Below are 19,398 nucleotides of genomic sequence, written 5' to 3' on the forward strand. Positions count from 1 at the left end.
TGGTTACCTGTGCTCTCTTTTTAACTTCAAACTTGATTACAGCTCAGAGAAAAGGTGTATTAATGTATTCTCATCCATCAGGGCTACAAAATGGACGACCTCCTGACCTCTTACATCAGCCAGATGCTGACGACGATGACCAAACAGCGAACGTCCCGGGGCAACAGCAAGTGAGCAGAAGGCTGGAAAGTCATTGATCCCATTTGATCGAAGCTGGACACAAACACCCACACGGCATAATGTAAAAAACGCGCTAATGGCTGACTGTGACGCTCTAATGTTTTCACACTATAACATCGGTCCTGTCTTAAAACTCACCCGCTGCCTTTAAATGACTTTTTCCTGAAGCTGGACTTTGTGTAATTGCAGTGATTAGCAGTGACGTTTATTCTCTGTGCTGTAAAGTGTGACACGTTCAACTTTCAATGAAACCACTTTTCACATGTCTTGACTGAAGTGTGCAAAAAGATTTTTATACTATTAACATCTGCACTGAAACAGCTGGGCCTGTATTTATAAAGTGTCACTAAGTAGGAACTTGGTCCTACATTGGCTGAAAGTGATGAATGCAACTGTTCTCGTTTAACTGTGTTAGGGGAACACAGTTAAATGTCTTGTTTGGCATCATCAATGAACCGATCCTTAAAACACTACATTTAAAATCTGGAGCCAGTCATTTTTAGTGTTTCTATTAGAAAAGAAATAGCAGTTAGATCATTTTCTGTCCTATTAATCTCCATCTTAACATGCCGGTTTCAAATCTGAAGAAGCATCCTGGTCACTTTTCCATAAAGTCTCAAAGAAATCTTGCTATCTTGGACCTGGTGATATTTACGCAGAGAGGTATGCACGAGATTTATGCGCACACACTTCTTGTGTCAAATCAACAGTTTTTATTTTGCAGATCTTTGAATTGCTTCTACTTTATAGATCATATTCTTGATTATAATTCATTAAGAATATAAAATGGCATAAAAGTTCAACTAGAATCCTAAAGGCATGAACAAACTCCCATTTATACAATTTAGAGTCATTCTTTAGAAACTGATCTAAGGAGCTTGGAAAGAAAAGCATCTGGACTTCTTTAAGTTTCTCCAGATGCTTTTCTTTCCAAGCTCCTCAAACTACGATGACCTGGATGACTGAGAACCTTCACAGACATTTAAAAAATGATCCAATATAAGAAAATTTCCCAGTCTCACCGTCTGTTTTCCATTGAAAAATTCAAGGATCGTAATATACTTCCTAAATTCACTTCAGTTCATTTAGATAAACAACTCTCACCTCAAATCGCTTTATATTGTAAGGTACAGACCCTTCAATAATACTACAATAATGATATTTCTCACAGAAAAACTGCCAAATTTAACCTCTGCATCTCTAGTTTGGTCATCAAATTATTTTTCTGATGACGTTAGGGGCGTTTCCAAACCTTTTCTGAGCAGAATTTTCTCTGGAGCTACTTTTTTTTTTATCTGCATATTCAAAATTTGTAAAGGTGTTCTGCCTCACTTTTTTAAAAAGATTCATATTTTTGGGTTTTTTTTACAGGTAACACCCGCAGCCTCAGAGTGTCTATTTAATATAGTTGGCTCAAAAGAAAATGCCTCTAACCTCATCACAAAAGTATGTTTTTAGGCAGACTAATAATATTAGAAATCTGATATTTACACAACTCACAAGTTTGTAGACTTAAGACTTGCCAGGTCTCTCTTGGAAATGAGATTTTTAATCTCAATGAGATTTTTTTAGATAAATAAAGGACTAATAAATATCAATGATGACTCTACTTAAACCTTTGGAACCCCCCGACTGACTGCAGGTCAAGTTAAAATGATGCTGCATTATTTTTGAATTAATGGATTAATTTGTGCCGTTATTCTAGCCAAATCTTTATAATCCCAAGAGATTCTGTGATGCTTCATTCATCCCTGACTATTAACTATGGCCATCTGAAGCAACATCTCCCCATAACATTAGTCGTCTGGTTCTTTTTGTTTATTTAACTTGTAGGTAGTGTTCTTATTTATGCTTACAGTTGTCCCAAGGTTATTAAATCAACGTTATGACATTTAAAAAAAACATTTTACGTTTCAGATGTCTTCCTTTTTTCTCCTTTGATTGATCGATTTGTTACACTTTGCCAATTTTCACAGTCAACCTCAACCACATCAGGAACAATCTCTAAACCTGTGAACACTATCTGGACTTGAAGTTAGCACTGACGTGGAGGAAATACAAGTAATGTTGCTTTTACTTCATCGTTAGCATCCCATGTGTGTGCCACAAAGTTCAAGCACTCTTTGTATCCAGTAGGGATTTTTTTCAGTGTCTCCATGTGTACTGTAGCTGGTAAATGATTCGTATTTGTCTTTTTTTTTTTTTTTAATATATGAATTTAGTATTAATTTGTAAATCATAACAGAGTTATGTTTGTTCTGGATGATGTTTATGAAGCAGAAATTGTTTCATCCATATGACCACATATCTTATGTTGTAGAAATAATAAATAACATTTTCCAAAGAGTCCTGTGTGGTTGGTTTCTTTAAAAAGAATAAAAAATTGCAACATGAGATTTTAGATGCCAGAGAATTTTTCCTGCATGATCAAAGACATCCAAGTACCAGCTGTAAATTAACTTTCATTCTGATATTTACTTGTAAGCTATATCCTTACAATCATGTATAAATTACAACATTTTAATTAAAAGTAATCTTTCAAATACAAATAGAGATACTCAAAGATTGAGCAGGTATTAAGGTACGAATGCGAGAATTTAATAATTTTTATTGAAAGCTATTTGAATGCAAAAATGATCTTATTTGTGATGTTTAATTTAAAAATGTGTGTGTACATTATCAGTATTTATTCAGGTTCTAACATACACATTTTTAAATAATCAAATGTGTTAAAATGGTTGTTTGTGAAATGTAACAGGCAATTATAAGCACTCAAAATCATACCATACACCTGTGACACTTCTGAAACAAAATTTTCTCCATAATATTTTAGCTCTTATTAAAAATGTATATTCTACTCAGTTAATGCTCATTACCTGTAAATTACTTAAGTCCAAATTTTTATAATGTGGTCCTATTTGGCTCATTTTCAGCTCCACAGTTTAGTTGTTGTTGTAGTTACTCTGTTAAAACATCTCATATGCCGTTTTAGCTTCATCCCATTTAAGCCAACTGTCTTCTGACTGGCTCCCTAAGACAAACAGAAGGTTTGAACAGCTGGTGGGCTTAGCTTTTGTGTCCAAGATAAATTAGTATCGATGATTGTTTCTGCCACTGAAAAAAGTTAGCAAGTTAGCATGTTGAGCTAACCGCTCTGGAGTCTGAGCTTTTGGCTTACATTACTAGCTCGCCTGATTATTTGACACTGTTTAATACAGCTCAATATAAAGAGTTTCTCATTAATTTAAATAGAGGAATATAAAATCCGGTTGACTAAAACGGCCCTTGTGGGAAAGGTTTAACAAGTGCCATCTAATAAGACTGGATTTTTGTTAGCTTTAGCCAGAGCCAGGCTAGCTGTTCCCTTGTGTTTCCAGTCATTATGCTAAGCTAAACTAAGCTGCTAGCTGTTGCTAATCATTTTAAGTCTAACGTAAAATGATTTAAAACGCTAAACCAGATAAATAAAGAGTGAAGCATTGTTTCAGCCACTTTAATTCGTTAAGACACAGAAGTTTTTCGAGGTTGGCAGTGTGTGATTGGGCTTCGAAGGCTCAGCAGACATTAGTGCTCTGTTACAGCTGCCAGGCTGGGCATCTTTTCCGCTGCCGAGTTCCCACTGGAGACCGACCAGATATCACTCAGCTCTGAGAGAGAAGATATAGTCAGAAGAAAGAAAAATTAGCTGTCCATAAGTCAAAATGTTGGGTTTTTAGCCCCATAAAGCCTGGACCCCCCATTAAATCTGCCTTTGCATATATGAATTTTCATTTTTTAAGTTAAGTTGCTACATATGGCATTTTTATGCACTTATATCCTCATAAGACCAGTCCTATTCATTTATATCCTCTGTAATGAACATTTGTTTTTGGTCTATATCTTTTGACTTAATTGAGCTACCCTAATAAGTCCTGATGATGTGCTCTATAGAGGACATGCTGGTCTTTCCAATGATATCTCATGTTTTTGGGTGCCCTCTTTTAGCTTCAAAGAGGCAGGTTCTCAGGATATGATACACATATTGTGGCAGTGGGAATTGATTTATCTGCAGTGTATTTTTTAAACTGTGTTTAAAATTGATATCTCCCGTATTTACGTTATGAGAGCTCCAAATAATCCTGGAAAAACATGAATAATATGAAAATGAGTCCAACCCAGCCTTGTGTTCTTGGAATATTTTCTTAGTATGAAGGTAAAAGTTTGTGTGGCTTCATTAAATATACTAAAGTTGTCATTAAAAAAAAACAATCAGCTGATTCTGAGGGGTTCAGATGGGAGGTACTGATTGATTTTATATAGAATGAAAGATGCTATAGAAAAGGTCATGGAGTTATTAAAGGGGGTATTAAACTATAAAATTAACTATAAATTAAAAATGTAAAAGTATTTTTCTATAATTTAATCTAAAAAATCTCATTTAGACTTTCTGAGCCAAAGGTGGCATCTTAGATGTTTTGGTTTTTCTGTCCAACAGTTCAAACACCCCATGAAAAAAATTTAAATCCTCATTTTTTTCACAAGCTGGAAACATTATACACACACTTGTTTGTGTTTTTTTCTTTTTTGTTTTTGCTTGTTAACATTTTCAGTCCTTTAATTCAGTCCTCAGTGTGAAATATCAAACCAGCTCCTTAAACTACAGGAGGTAGATGAGAAATAATCACAAATCACACTAATTCCATCACATTGTATTAACACAGGACTCCCCAAAAATGTTTTGCAACTGTGAAAAACAATTGTTGATTTATAATCATTGCATTTGCATTGCAAATAAGATGTTAGACCTGTTTGTTTTGCACTGATTACAGTGTACGTCTAATTCCTCATCTCATAATTAAATCTTTGTGAAAACCTATACTGTAAGAAAATAAATCAGTTTAAGTCTGTAAACAACCTTATAATGGCAATTTTCCAATATATACTATATTTTCTACATGTATAAATACAAAGTGCATAGTTCATGACAAATTCATTTTTTATTGAGAAATTTAACCAATCTGATGGTTATATTTCCATTTAGTTGATTCTTTATTTGATGTATTTATGGGGTTTTAAACACCAGATTCTTTATATAAAGTACAGAGTGGAAAAAAATCATTGTTTACTCTCAATGGGGTGATTTTAATTTAGCCTACAGATGAAAATGTCTGTGTGCGTCACATATCTAGACTCCAGTTTTCTTCTAGTTTTTTTTTTTTTTTAAGTCTGACTTTTATTTTATGGTAAGTTACCCTTTTTAAATTTGCTGTAAGTGCCACCTTCCAACTTGATCCTGCTGCCCGTGCAGAAGGCCAGTTCTCTCTCTCTCCATCTGAAAACACATTTTCATCTTGATAGAGAGCGAAACATCGCGATTACATCAGAATACAGGTTGGATGTATTGGATGCGAGGTAGGTGTGTGTGCATGTGTGTGTGTTTTCCACCTGTGGAAGAAGAAGATAAGGAGGATCAGCACAAAGGACATCAGATCAGTAAGAATCCACATCAGTTTATACTCATCGGGACTCTGAGAAGCAGATCAGAAGAGACCGTGTGGAAGCAAACAGGTGAATATTATTATCTTTTATATATGAAACAATAATAAAAAGGTAACAGATAAAACCACAGTTCATTTTAGCATTCCTTTTATCATCTTGATAATTACTGTAAATTCCTGTGTTCAAGTTTAAAAGGTTCCCAGATTGTAGCTTGTAGTACTAATTTCTACCACAAGATGGTGACACACGTTAACGTAACCAAGCACTTATTCCACCAGGAGGCCTGCTGGCTGTAGTACTAGAAAAATAAATATCAAAAGTTAATCTAAGCCCAGCACACACTTGACAAGATTACAACACCTCTCTGGTAAAAGAGTTGCCCAATGGTATGTAATAATCTGTATTTTAACATAATTTAACATGCTACAGATGTGCTTTAGATGACTAAATGATGTATTAAAACACATTTAAGAAACAAATGTTACAGCAAAAGCAAGCAAAACTTTATTTATGTAGCACAAGCTCACGATATACACGGTGTACGTTGTGTTTTTACAGATAAAAAACATAAAGCACTCAACCGCAGGACACTTTAAAATATGCATGCATGAACAATTATTAGACCCTAAAAATTGCAATCGATTAAACAAGCAGGAATAGGGTAAAATAATCATTAAAACCAGAAACGGGACTACTGAAGGTTAAATAGGAGTTGCTATGAGTTTGGTTTAATCCCTGATTATGCTGGATGACTGATATGATTTGGTAGGTTGCTTCAGCAGCTTGGACCATAAAAGGTAAAACCCCACTACATGATACTACAACCGCAACTCATCCAAACTACCTCAAAATTGATACCCTTACTCCCCACTGCTAACTATATGGTATCATCACTAGGTCAGGTGTTTCAAAATAAAAGCTTCTGCAGTAAGAAAGAGAGGGAACAGGTCGATGTCAGATATGAAGCGCATTGCTTGAACTCACCATGATAAACAAGGGGGAACTGATGGTCCTGAGCAGCTGGGGGGCGTTAGTGGTGACTGAATGCACTCCAGCACACCAGGCTAGAGAGTAGAGCCACGGCTGGCTGATCACATACAAGTTTGTGGTGATGTTTACTGCAGTGTACTCCCTACACACAGGAGAGGAGAAAGTCATGAATATTACTAAACACAAGGAGGAGTACAGTACAGACACACACACTTGTGTTACCTGATGAGCTCAGCAGACATGGAAGTATAGTCCAGGTTGAGTTTGACGATGTGGTTACTCTGGAGCTCCTCTAGAGGGAGCCGACTGCCTGAAGTCTGCTGGAGCTCAGGATCGAGTTCCTGGACCAGAGCTCTGAGATTTGATGGCAGCCAAAGCACCTAGATATGGCACGCAAGCAGTGTTACCTACTATTCACTCACAGTAACTGCACTCTTTACTCTTTTCAAACGGTAAAATGTTAAATTACAACATTTCACAGTGGAGTCTGGTGATAGAGAAATAAATAAGCCTCGCCTGTGAGGAATGGATGGATGATTCGTTCTGGATGACCTCGAGCGTGCGCTGGATCCAGGTGTCTCTGAAAGGGTGATCTCTGGGTGGCCGATAGAGGTCGAAGATCACGAGTTTGCCTATCTGAGCTGCCAGCTGGAGGAAGGCCTGCAGGCTACAGACCGACTGGTTTCCAGCTCGCTGTCGGTCGTCTGCGTTCAGAGAGCCAGCCGTGCCAAATGGGTTGTGCTGCAGGGGGTGACCATCAATAACCAATCAATACAGTGATTTCATATGACATGTGATATGGTTTTCATTGGCCAGCTGATTTTTTTTTCCATTTTTGGCTGTTGTCATGAGGAATTCATTTGTGTCCAAACATGCTCAACTCCCTCCTGTAGTTATAGTAACGCTCTTAAACCTCGAATATAGCAAAAACAAACTTTTTTTTTCTTTTTTCTTTTTTTTTAGCATTTCGTTACATCCGTACATCCATTTTCTGCCACCTATTCTAGTCTGGGTCAGGGTTCTTTCTCCCCAGCTACCTCCTCCCGCTCTAACCTCTTCTGGGACGCATTTCCAGGCCAACCAAGTGATGCAATCTCTCCAACATGTCCTGAGTTTGCCCCAGTGTGTCAGGTAGACATGCTCAAAACACTTCAAATGGCTTATTTAAATAGAAAAGATTAGCAGCTGTGCTCTGAGCCCATCTATGGCAAACAGCAGGTAAAAGAATATCAGAGAGGTTATTAGCTGACCCCTCAAAAATGCAGTGAATAAAATCAATAATTCTTCCTTATTTTTTTAGAGCTTTTTTTCTTTGGTTACATTTTTCAAACATCAGAGAATAGTTATGACTATCATGGTCATAACTATGGTCATTAAATGGCAGACTCACAGACAGGAACCAGTCCCCAGCGTTCAGGCTCTCCAGCTCGTTCCAGGTAAACCTGGCAGCTGGAGTATTAGTCCGGTTTGGGAAAACTTCATGGATGTTGGTCGTCCGCTGCAGAGTGTAGTCATGCATCAGAAAAGGCACTCCATCAAAACTACAAGGACAGGACAACAGTATGAGACTCTAAATGGGGCAGGGAGCTTTTCAGAAACAGAAAAGTCAGCTTGCCTGAAAGGTTATTGTATTTAAAGTTTAATAGGCTTAACTGAGACCTGGCTAAGTGCTTGGTCTCCAGTGAGCATGTATGTAGAGAGCTACTGGCTCAAATGCTCAAATTCTTTTATCAATACTGTACATTTACTATTACACAAACTTGGGGAATTTAAAATGCCAATGAATTCCTCAAAAAGTCGATTATCCTTGAATTTATTGGATACTTTGATTCTTATTCTTTATACTCAACTTTAATAAACAATTTTTTTTGTAAATGTAAGGGATAACACTTATAACAGTAGTTTATTAATGAGTGACGTCCAAATCAATTAAAAAAAGTTGCCTAAAGGTTCTTTATATTGTAAGGTAAAGACCAATAATACATAGAAAACCCCAACAATCAGATGACCCCCTACGAGCAAGCACTTTGGCGACGGTGGGAAGGAAAAGCGCCCTTTTAACAGGAAGAAACCTCCGGCAGAACCAGGCTCAGTCAGGAGCAACCGTTGGCAGTATCTCTTTGGATCTCATATTGAATGTACCAGTGAAAATATACCGGATTTGGAATCTACTTCAGATCTTTTATCTCCCTAAAAGGACGAGAACAGCCCTCACCCATGATACTGCATATCAGTCAACTGTCCAATTCCTGTCAAGCCTCTAAAAATGGAGAACTGCGTTTCAAAATGGATCTAAGCATTAAACTGTCTTGAATGGTTTTAAATCTGAGTTGGTTTAGAGAAGCAAAACTACAAAAAAATGTCACTGGATCTGACTGTATTTTACACATAATTAAATACCATGTGGTAGAAAAGTGTCCGCCACAAAAAGAACCAAAAGTAACAGAGCCAACGCTGCAGGAATCATAAATGTTATACTATTAGATAAAGAAGACTGTGGTTCATTTTTGCAACTGTTGCAATTAGAATTTCACATTTTGTAGCATTAATCTGAAATCAGATCAGTCATCAGCAGAAAAAAAACACCACAACAGGAAGTGAAACAAGATGGCAAGACATCCACAAATGTTTGGTCACATGATCAATCGAGACAGTCGTTGGCCGCGCCCACTGTTGATTCTGCAGCATCTGCGTATTTGGTTGCGATTTTAAAGCCACGTTTGTTTCTATAGGACATTTTAAATAACCCCAGCTGACCGAAGTGCTGAACAAGTTATTCAAAATATGCACTTTACATAACAGTTACTAAATGAGCAATAAATACAGAACAAATAATAAAGCCCAGGGTACTCTGCTCAATAGAGTTTTAAAAGTGTTTTACAATAACTGAGAGACTGTGCAGTGATTATGTGAAAAAGTAAGCTGCTGACATGTGATTGCTTTGTCACTTTGCAGCATGTTTTCTAAATACTGTTTAGGCTGCATTGCACTGGGTTCTCAGGGCCATTGTACCATAATTGAACACACATGCTTTCGCAGAGAGCTCCTCGCTGACCTGATGGTGACATCCGTCTCCAGACCGTCACACCCAGCCTCCACCGCCTTCTCAAAGGACATCAGGGTGTTTTCTGGAGCGAGCTGCAGAATGAGATCAACAGAGAACAGCAACTTGCAGCAGTCATTGCATGCGGGGGACTTTCTCTCAGCTCTGAACAAAACACACGAAGGATGTGAGCTTTCCTTTGTTTTTGTGTCAGTTCAGGGCCTGAGCGGTGCCCAAGAACATATTTCACATTACACTCATTTATGTTGTGTCACATTCAGGCTTAAAACTCTTTTACAGACCAACAGGTTTTACAACAGCATGTAAAAAAATCCTTTTCTCTCATGAACAGTAACTGTTCGTTTATGAAAAAAAAATCAAAATCTGCTTATTTCTGTTACAAAGAAAGAAAAATTCTCTGTTTTACTTTGTCATATGTGACACTAGGACAATTGAAATACTGCTGCTCTCTCACTTTAGTGTACAGGACTGTGTACTGTGTTTTTGCTCACCATAGGGGCTCCTCTGTGGCCAATGAGAGCCGGTGCAGGGCCCAGGGTCCCCTTCTCTTTGATACAAGGAGAATACAACCCGAGGGGAACCAAGTAGAGGGACAACAGTACGGTCAGGTACACGGCCATGATCAGGCCTCGCCGTACTAAAACACAAACACACAATATAAAGCATAAACACGAAGAGAGAGAGAGATTAAAAACAACTGAGGGCTCCTAACTAATAAATGAAGGAATCTCTGTGTGTATGTGTTTTTCCCCTCAGTATTTTTCTAACCTGCTTCACAGTTCGTGGATGTATAGGTGAGAAGAAAGTGAAGTGTTGAAGTCGTTTGGATGAGTTGGAAATTCCCAGTAAGACCATCAGTTCCTGAAATACTCAAAGTCACTTAAATCCCCTTTCTGATGCTCAGTTTAAGCATCTTTACATGCCTAAATGCACTGAGTTGCTCTAATGTAATTGGTTAGTTGATCAGGTGTACCTAAGAAAGTGTCTGCTGAGTGTATTTTGCCCATATTGTGCTTTTCTTGTGTTTCTTGAAAACTTATTTTTCAATTTACTTTAAATATGAGTTTTTATGTTTATCATCTTTTCATATATCAGAATAAAACCAAACATTTTAAAAGCACGTCTGAGACTCACCAGTGCTTTTCATGCGAAAGAAATGCAAAGCAACAGGCCAAGCCAGTGATGTCATCAGTAAGACTCCGCCCACATGTAAGAAAGGTGCTGTTACCTGGTCAGGAATAAGAGAAAAAAAAAAAAAATCTAGTAACATCTAACACGAGAGGTGGAAATCATAGACACACAGAAAAAGTTAAGTTAAGGAGGAGAAGAAGAGCGTCACCTGGAAGGACAGCAGCAGCGTCCTCCATTCTTTACTCCACAGGTTGGACAAGACGGCCATGGCGATGACGGAGACCGTCAGGCTCACCAGGATCCCAATCTGCAAAAAACAGTGTCAACGTGTAGAAACATGAAAAATGTTTCATATGGATAGAAAACATCTTAATTTGGCAACACTGACTAGAATTGATTCATTCTGGTGATTTTTTTCTTTAGCATCCAGTGAATAAAACATCCTAATAAGCTCAGAGAAAAGAATTAGCAGGTCAATTTTAAGGATGATGTCTGGGTGAATATAAGGAGAACAACAAACATGGATAGTATAGTTTTCCACTGTGTGTTTTTCTATCCAAGTATGTTTTTACTGCACTAGCAGTGTGTTATTTCAGATGGTTTTTCATGGTGGATTAGAATCTGATGGCGTTTTTCATTGGCTTTGAAAAGGTCCCAAACACCACTATGGTCAAATACAGCCTAAACCATGACCGAGCATCCACTGTGTTTTAAATATAGCTGAAGACACTCGCTGTTGTCTCTCTATCCTGACGTCCTCTGTACTTACTGACAATTTGAAGCAAAAATGTATCTCCATCAGACCTGTTGCCACTAATTTTCAGTCCAGCTCTTGCGTAATGTGGCATATCTCAGCCTTTTTAACCTTCCTTAAGAACGGCTTCGTTACGGCCATCTTTCCACTGAGACTTTTTCTGATGAGACTTCAATGAGCAGTCGATGAATCAACCGAAGGTCCAGATTTCTCTCTCTCTCTTTTTCCTACTTCTTAAGGAAATGACTTTCAGACACGGAAACTATTTTATCTTTGGAATTTTTCATAGATCCAGGTAAAGTAATGGGGACACAAATAATATGCTTTTGCCACAGGCTGCTAGTAACAAAGTGCCAGGAGATATAATTTAAAATCGGTTCTTTTATGTGTAGATACTAGATCATCCCCATATGTTAGGTGATTTTACTGTGGCTTAACAAAATAAATGAAATCCCTGTGAAAATGCCAGGTCAGCCAGCGTTCAAAGAAGAATTTTGAAAGACCTTCAGAAAGCCTGAAGAACTATTGCTCATGACCACTTTAGTAAAATTAACAGAGAAAATAAAGAAAAGTCCCTTTAAGACTGACAGTAATTATCCACCATAATTACTGTGCAGAAATTCATGTCTGAGCTCAGAATTGAATTTGAAGTCTGCAAACAAAAATCTATGAAAAAGCTGCTGACCAGTTCCAGTGACACTGCATTGACCCGACATTCCATAAAAACTATGAGACACATCACTGAGTTACCTTGTGGCTCCAGTGTAAATAAAGCTTCTGGCCCTCTGACAGCAAGCACACAGCCAGTAGCTGCAGAGACAGAAAAGTACAGACAAAATAAACTTGGGAAGAGATGATGAGACTTTCTGGGCAAAGTCTGAGCTAGTCTGAGGAATAGTTCAAAGTCTATGTGAGATATAGTTAATAAATGCATTCACCAAAGGGCTTGCATTTCTGTACTGGCTTTAAAATTCCCATAATAAAACTGACTTTTGTGTTCAGACAAGCCTGTTTTGTGCTCTTTGTGTTCTGGTTCTGCACTATTTTTATCATTAACTGTAACTTTCCTGTAGCACAGGAGACAGGAAAGGACATAAGATAACAACATAACATAGTGGGCATGGTTATGGGTTTAAAGATGAGCACATAAAACTCCTCTTGCACACAGGAACGTCACATGAATGCATAAGGGCGGTGCTTGGCAAAGTTTAAAGCAGCCAGAGCAGAGTTTATATAAAAACCTGACCTTTCATTGTCTGTGAAGGTTCTCAGTCATCCAGGTCATCGGAGTCAAAGGAGCTTGGAAGCACTCAAAACGTGCGGCTATCCTAAATGGGCGTTCTTAAAGTCAGCAAAGAGGCACAGAAAAGAAGACCAGACACCAACGAGGGAGGATAAGAAGGACAGACGCAACAACATTGTCATCCCCTATGTAGCCGGTGTATCAGAAAAACTTAGGAGAGTTTTCTCCAAGCATGACATCCCGGTGCATTTCAGACCCAGCAACACGCTCAGACAAAAACTGGTTCACCCGAAAGACAAAACGCCAAAACACAGACTTAACAATGTGGTGTATGCTGTACAGTGCAGCGAGGAATGCCCAGACCTCTACATTGGAGAGACCAAACAGCCACTTCACAAGCGCATGGCACAACACAGAAGAGCCACCTCCACAGGACAAGACTCAGCAGTCCATCTGCATCTTAAGGATAAAGGACACTCTTTCGAGGATGCCAATGTTCACATTTTGGACAGAGAGGACAGATGGTTTGAAAGAGGAGTGAAAGAAGCCATCTATGTCCACTGTGAGCGACCATCTTTGAACAGAGGCGGGGGTTTACGACACCAACTCTCTGCCATCTATAATCCAGTTTTGAGATCCCTTCCCAGACGCCTTAACGCCCACTCACATCCTGGGCCATCTGACCTCAGGAATTCGCATGATAAGGTGGGGCCAGGTTTCACAATGAACACACCCGAAACTCTGGCTGATTGGGACCCACACCCAGTTTCACACCTTGGCTCAGGCGATTAGAAGATCATCAGGGGGTCCTTTTGTCCCTCTGTGGGGGGATACTCCCACTAGGTTTATATCTGGGACTCTCCACCATTTGACCTTAGAACTGAAGAAGCTTCTCGGATGAGAGGTGAAACGTCTTCAAGTAAACTTAAAGAAGTCCAGACGCTTTTCTTTGCAAGCTCCTTTGACTGACCTTTCATTGCCTTTGTAAAACTGCTTTCACACTTATGATCTGGCCAGGTTCTCATGAGCTCGTCGATTTAGTAAACACACAAACAGTGAATCTTGTTTCTTTTAAATTTACAAATACCCACTTAAATTTTGAAACTAACATGTATTTCATCTGCAGATGAAGAAGAAGAAAGTGTTAAAACAGAAAGGCAAGTTGCATGACATAACTAGACTACCTCACGGAAAGACTGATTACCACAGTTTCACTGGCCTGTGGCTGATTTATGACTGATTTCATGAGCGTGCCTTTGGACTGCAGGAGGAAGCTGGTCTACCTGGAGAATTAAAAGTACAGGGAAAATATGCAAATCCCAAACAGGAGCGATTAGTGACCTCAGAAGTGTGCAGAAATGTTGATAGGTGTATTTTTGTACTACGAACAAAGGCAGGCTTACTGGTTCCCATGTTTCCACTCTTAATGACTAACAGCCTCCCAGCTTTTCCTGCATATTTATGAGAGCAATAATAAATTGATCTCTTGCATAACTCTGCAGCAAAGCAAAGGTGTCAAAATGTCAAAGTAGCCCAGAAATGAGTGAAAACACCAGCATAAAACTGCTGCGGGGCTGCAGATCAATCGATTTCCCATGAATCTACTTATGGTGGGGGGAGGGCATGATTTGTGGGAGAGAGATAGGGTAAGATGGTTAAGGGCATGGCATCAGCTGGGGTGAGTGGTACACCCAGAGTGCTAATTATTCTCTCTTCCTGTATAGTCGGTGCAGGGCCTGAGGATGAGGAAGTGAACAGAATGTGAATGTTTCAAATCTGGGCGGCTGCTGGAGCGAACAATTGCAGTTACAAGTTACAAGATAATTTCAGTGATGGTGGATTAAATATATACAATATTTAAGTGTTTGCTTTTATTTTTTGGGTTTTAAACAATCAATCAGCTGCTTCAAATTTGTGTTTGAAAGGAAATTACTAAAAGCGATTGAGGTTCCTATTTTAATGCTGTTGTATCAATAAAATATAAAAGAGAACTTAAATGAACAATCTGTGGTTAAAAAAAAAGACTTTTTTTTCTAAAAAACACTACAAAATAAGACAAAAAAAGCAACAGTAAAAAGTTGACACCACTTGGATAAATTATCCAGTCAGCTAAAAAGACAAGTAGAAGAAATTGAGATGAGAGATGAAAAGCCAATGCAGCGTTTGTGTCTCACCACAAGCACTGTGACGTAGGTGAAGAAGACCACAGCGACAGCCAGCAGCACCACAGACCACGGGAACCAGAAGCCCAGGTTCCCGAAGTTAAACCTTCAGCCAAATGAGAGGAAGCACAACAGACATGAAGGCAGAAAAACGTTTGTTACATGTTCAGTCAACAAAGACATATGAACGTAAATTTAGCACCAATGATTCCTGCAGCAGATTAATGTGAACAGCTCTATGTTTACCTACGACAGTACTATAAGTGCAGGAGTCGCTCCACCCACCAGTCAAAGTCATTGTAGTCATTCTTGGCTTGTCCCCAGAAGTAGAGGAACAGCAGCGTCAAGCAGAAAGCCGCCACAAGCACAGCAAAGCTGGCACCCTCCAACTGATGACAGAGGAAACAAAACAATGAGAGGAATCTGTTTTTGTTAAATCCAGCCCCCCCGCACTGTTTACTGCTCTGTTTTTGTGGCAGTTTAAGACTTCCTCTGAGTTTTACAGACTTCCTCTGAGTTTTACGGAGACAGAGGAGCTCCAACCGACAGCTCTGTTAAGCATCAGCACAATAAAAAAAGTGAAATAAAGTTGTTTAACTGTAATGTCTGAAAATTATTTCTCATTTGGTGACTTTTACAGTTGTAGAAATGCAAATAATGAAGTCAATAACTGCAGAAAACAAAACAAAGAATCAACATACTGACACGTCACCCTTACCTCATTTCCTTTTATTGATTTGTTTTATCTTCCTCCAACTGTAGCTGACTTATATTCTCCCACAACGATTTATTAGTGTTTTTTTTTCCTGTTTGCTGTTTGGTTTGACGATAAAATTCATGTTGCTAACCACATAATGTGTAACACATGTGTCTCTAAATTTAATTATTCTGCATTTTTTTCAGCATATTTTAAGTGATTTTACTCCTCTCTCTTTCCAAACACAGCATCTCAATTTTAGATGGCTTTAGAAAAAGAATTGGGTGCACAGGTTTCAATTTTTGAGTGTGTTCCTCTAACCCACAGAGTTAAAAGTATATATACCAGCTCAAACATACACATAGACTCCTACTAATATTTGGTTAAATGTCCATTAGCAAGTTGTACCTCGACTAGATCCTTTTGATATCCATCAACAAGTTTCTGGCATAATTTTGGGTAAATATTTGACAACTCTTTTGAGTTCATTTGAATTTGTTGCACAGACCTGGCTTTTAGACATAGTCCACAAAATTTCAAAAGGGTTGAGGTCGGGTCTCTGGGACGGCTGTTCCATCCGGCTTTATCCCTTCCAAAAATAGTTTTGTTGTGCATTCGGGATCAATGTCCTGTTGGTTGTTGATTTGAAGTGAAAGTGAAGAATTTGGAGGTTCACTCTTCCAACCACTGCACAGTCCCCAAGCATGATGCTACCACCACCATGCTTGACACTTGCTACAGTATTCTCAGGTTGAAAAGCCCATGACAGGGATGAGTCCTGGTGGTTCCTGGATTGTTCCTGAACATCCTAACCAGTTTACTCACATTTGAAGGTCACAGTTTAGATCTTCTTCCAGATCTCATATTTTCTTGCAGCTCCCTATTATTTTGAGTATTCATCAATCCATTAAGTGCTGTCAAACAAATCCTTTTTATGCTCACAACTACCAACTGTAGTCAATCATGATCACCAATTAGAAGTTAATAGGGCTTGGCCTCATGAAGTTAAAGGACACTGTTGAACCTTCAGGACCACTTATTCAAATGTGAGTGTATGTATATATTTGAGCCTTTGTGGATTAAGATAGCTTTTTTTCCCTAAACCTGAATTTTCTATTTACTCCGGTTATCTTTGTCTAATATTAAAATTTGATGATCTGAAACATGTAAGGGTGCAAACATGCAAAACAAAAAATAAGAGAACAGGAAGGGGTACATGCTTTTTCAGAGCACTGTATGACTCAAGAAAGGAAAGGGGGCCACAGAGACGGCTTACGTATAGGGCCTAGAGTTCTGTGCTGATTTCTTATATTGAATCTTTAAAAAATAAATTCCAAAACATTCAGTTTCCCTGGACTTTAATTTTGGTAAGACCACTAGAACTTAAAATAAAAAACCCCAAAAAACACTGAAACTCCTGTAAACTTAACCACAGTATGATAATAAACAGATGACTTTAGCTGGAGCAGAAGTGGCTCTTGTGTTGCTGCTTCCTGACCTTGTTGCAGCAGCAGCCCTCAGGCTGACTCCTCTTGTAGTGTTTCCACTGGCAGCCGTACAAACCAGCCAAACATGACACGAAGGGCTGGTGCTCATAACGTTGCAGCAACTTCACACGAAGGCTACGAAACCACTGCGACAATGTAGACGCCATGGCTCATACACACACTGCCACAGCCTCCATCCTGCTCCAACGCACACAGAAATAAGAAAAATCGACTAAGACAACCAGACAAATTCGAATTAAAGCTAAAACATCAGAAAAGAGGCAAATCAAGTAAAACAGGTATAAAACAGAGGCCAAAGGGGTCTTAAGTTTGCATTGAAATTGTCCAATAGCTACTAAAGCATCACTTTTAGGATGTATTGTAGCATACAATGTGTGCAAGCTAAACCTGAGCTATTATTTACTGTCTTTTTGTTTTGTTTTGTGGTTTGTTTGTTTGTTTGTTTTTAAATAGGATAACACTGAGAAACCTTCTAACTCCTCTGGGCTCAGCTCCCAGAAAGCTAAAGTTACACAGCTCACTGGTCGGTTTTGTCCATCACTGGCAGGCTTCTTCACATATGATACTCAAGTGGGTCATTATCACTACAGGAGAACAAAGAAAGTCTCACTAGTTGTGTTTCCCCCCTTTAAGACAGATTTACTTATAGTGGCTTGTGTATTGACTGAAATAAAGTGAAGACAGATGAAACTGATTCAAGTATTTAAAAAAAAGAAACAATTGTTTCCTGATTTCAGCATTACTGGCATTTCATAGCAGATTGTCATGGGTCCACTTCCTGGAAATCATAAAAACATGACATGACAAAATATCCACCAGTCATCACGAAACTAAAGACAACCAACCTGGGATTATGGTGCTAAATCTTGCAAACTTTTAATCCGACTCAAATCTCACTTTTTTGATTCACTTAACACTTTCCTTCGTGTGTTGTATCGTGGCCGAATTAAAGATTTAGACTCTATTTCATCATAAAAAGTGCTAAATGAGTAAAACACACTAAGCGCGTTCGCAAACCAGCATGAAAATATTAAAATTGTACATTTATTTAACGCATTCTGGTGATGAACGCTCCATAAAACAAAGAACGGGACCTGAGGACCTGTTCAGAGCTCAAGCGAGCAGCGGATCGTTACAAAAACACTGTGCAGCTTCCACTTCAGCCTGTTTTTTGTTATGTCGTAAGGACAGATCTCCTACCTCCAGGCCGGTTCTCCCTCCGGGTAAACGGCAGAGAAGAAGCCGCAGTGTGCAGTCGTCCGGAGCAGGTGGCCTCGGAAAACGGGTCAAGTCAGCGGGAATTACTAACACGGGGACCAGGGGAAAGGCCCTGCCTTCAAAAATACAGGCACACATTCTTTTTTAAACGTCTGCAGTAGGGTTTTAGCGGGTTTGTACAATCTTGTGCATTATTTTTTCGCCATTTGGCTTTTATTTACACTCCATAGCGAGATTTTATATGTATCGAGAATATTTAGTAAATATTTTCAAGTATGAGACAACAGAGCGGCTTTATTTTGAAATTAACACGGAAATTAGAAGATTGTAAATGTTTCTCTGCTTTACTGCTGTTGCTGTCCTGCACCTCTGTGTCATCCACCGCCACCTGTTGCCGCAGTCGTGGAAAGACACTGCGACCATCATCATCGTCGTCGTCATCCCAAGGAAAGCTTTGTTTGCAGGCTGGCTTTAAAATACACGGGTCCCATAAGCGAGTAGATAAAGAAATAAATGAATGAACTATTCCTAAACCTTTATTTGGGCAGTTATTGTAAAGGAACTCAATTCTATTTTGCGTCAAATCACAACAACAGTCGCCTCAAGGCGCTTAATATTGTGAGGACCCAACAGTAACACAGAGAAAACAGGAAACCCCATCAATCAGACAACCCACTGTGACCAAGCACAGGCGAAAGTGGGAAGAAACCTCCAGCAGAATCAGGTGAGACTGGTTGGGGGTGAGGGGAGGAACACAGGACAAAGACATGCTGTGGAAGAGAGCCATAGTTTCATAATAACACATAGTGAGTGAAAACGGGTGACAGGAGAAACACTCAGTGCATCATGGGAAGTCCCTAGCAGTCTAAGCCCATTGCAGCATAAGGGAGGATTTGGGGTGCACCCCCAACTATAAGCTTTGTCAAAAAGTAAAGTTTTAAGCCTAGCCTTAAAAGTAGAGATGTGTCTGTTC

At 39.0% G+C, this 19,398-nt stretch overlaps 2 protein-coding genes across 4 annotated transcripts in view; one reads left to right on the forward strand and one right to left on the reverse strand.

The window, feature by feature from the left end:
* myo7ab (myosin VIIAb) overlaps positions 1–2,526 on the forward strand; it is a 52,392-nt gene extending 49,866 nt beyond the window's left edge. For all 3 annotated transcript variants that reach the window (XM_084940872.1, XM_084940873.1, XM_084940875.1), the window contains one exon: positions 82–2,526. In XM_084940872.1, coding sequence (XP_084796998.1) covers positions 82–174 — 93 coding nt within the window. In that variant the 3' untranslated portion in view covers positions 175–2,526. The remainder of the gene's footprint in view (positions 1–81) is intronic.
* A 1,131-nt stretch (positions 2,527–3,657) lies between these two features.
* Positions 3,658–18,524, reverse strand: gdpd4b (glycerophosphodiester phosphodiesterase domain containing 4b). The gene is made up of 16 exons (XM_084940876.1): positions 18,408–18,524; positions 17,198–17,384; positions 15,288–15,391; positions 15,015–15,108; positions 12,348–12,407; positions 11,052–11,150; positions 10,847–10,940; positions 10,204–10,349; positions 9,704–9,786; positions 8,039–8,189; positions 7,165–7,389; positions 6,871–7,028; positions 6,643–6,790; positions 5,605–5,687; positions 5,412–5,491; positions 3,658–3,827 (listed from the first exon to the last, which is right to left on the reverse strand). Exons 2-16 carry the CDS (start codon positions 17,351–17,353, stop codon positions 3,745–3,747), a joined length of 1,764 nt encoding a protein of 587 aa, XP_084797002.1. The 5' UTR covers positions 17,354–17,384; positions 18,408–18,524; the 3' UTR covers positions 3,658–3,744.
* Between the last annotated feature and the right edge of the window lie 874 nt (positions 18,525–19,398).

This window comes from Perissodus microlepis, chromosome 10 (assembly GCF_051167445.1).
Source record: "Perissodus microlepis isolate ML-2025 ecotype Zambia chromosome 10, ASM5116744v1, whole genome shotgun sequence".
Taxonomy (NCBI): Eukaryota; Metazoa; Chordata; class Actinopteri; order Cichliformes; family Cichlidae; genus Perissodus; species Perissodus microlepis.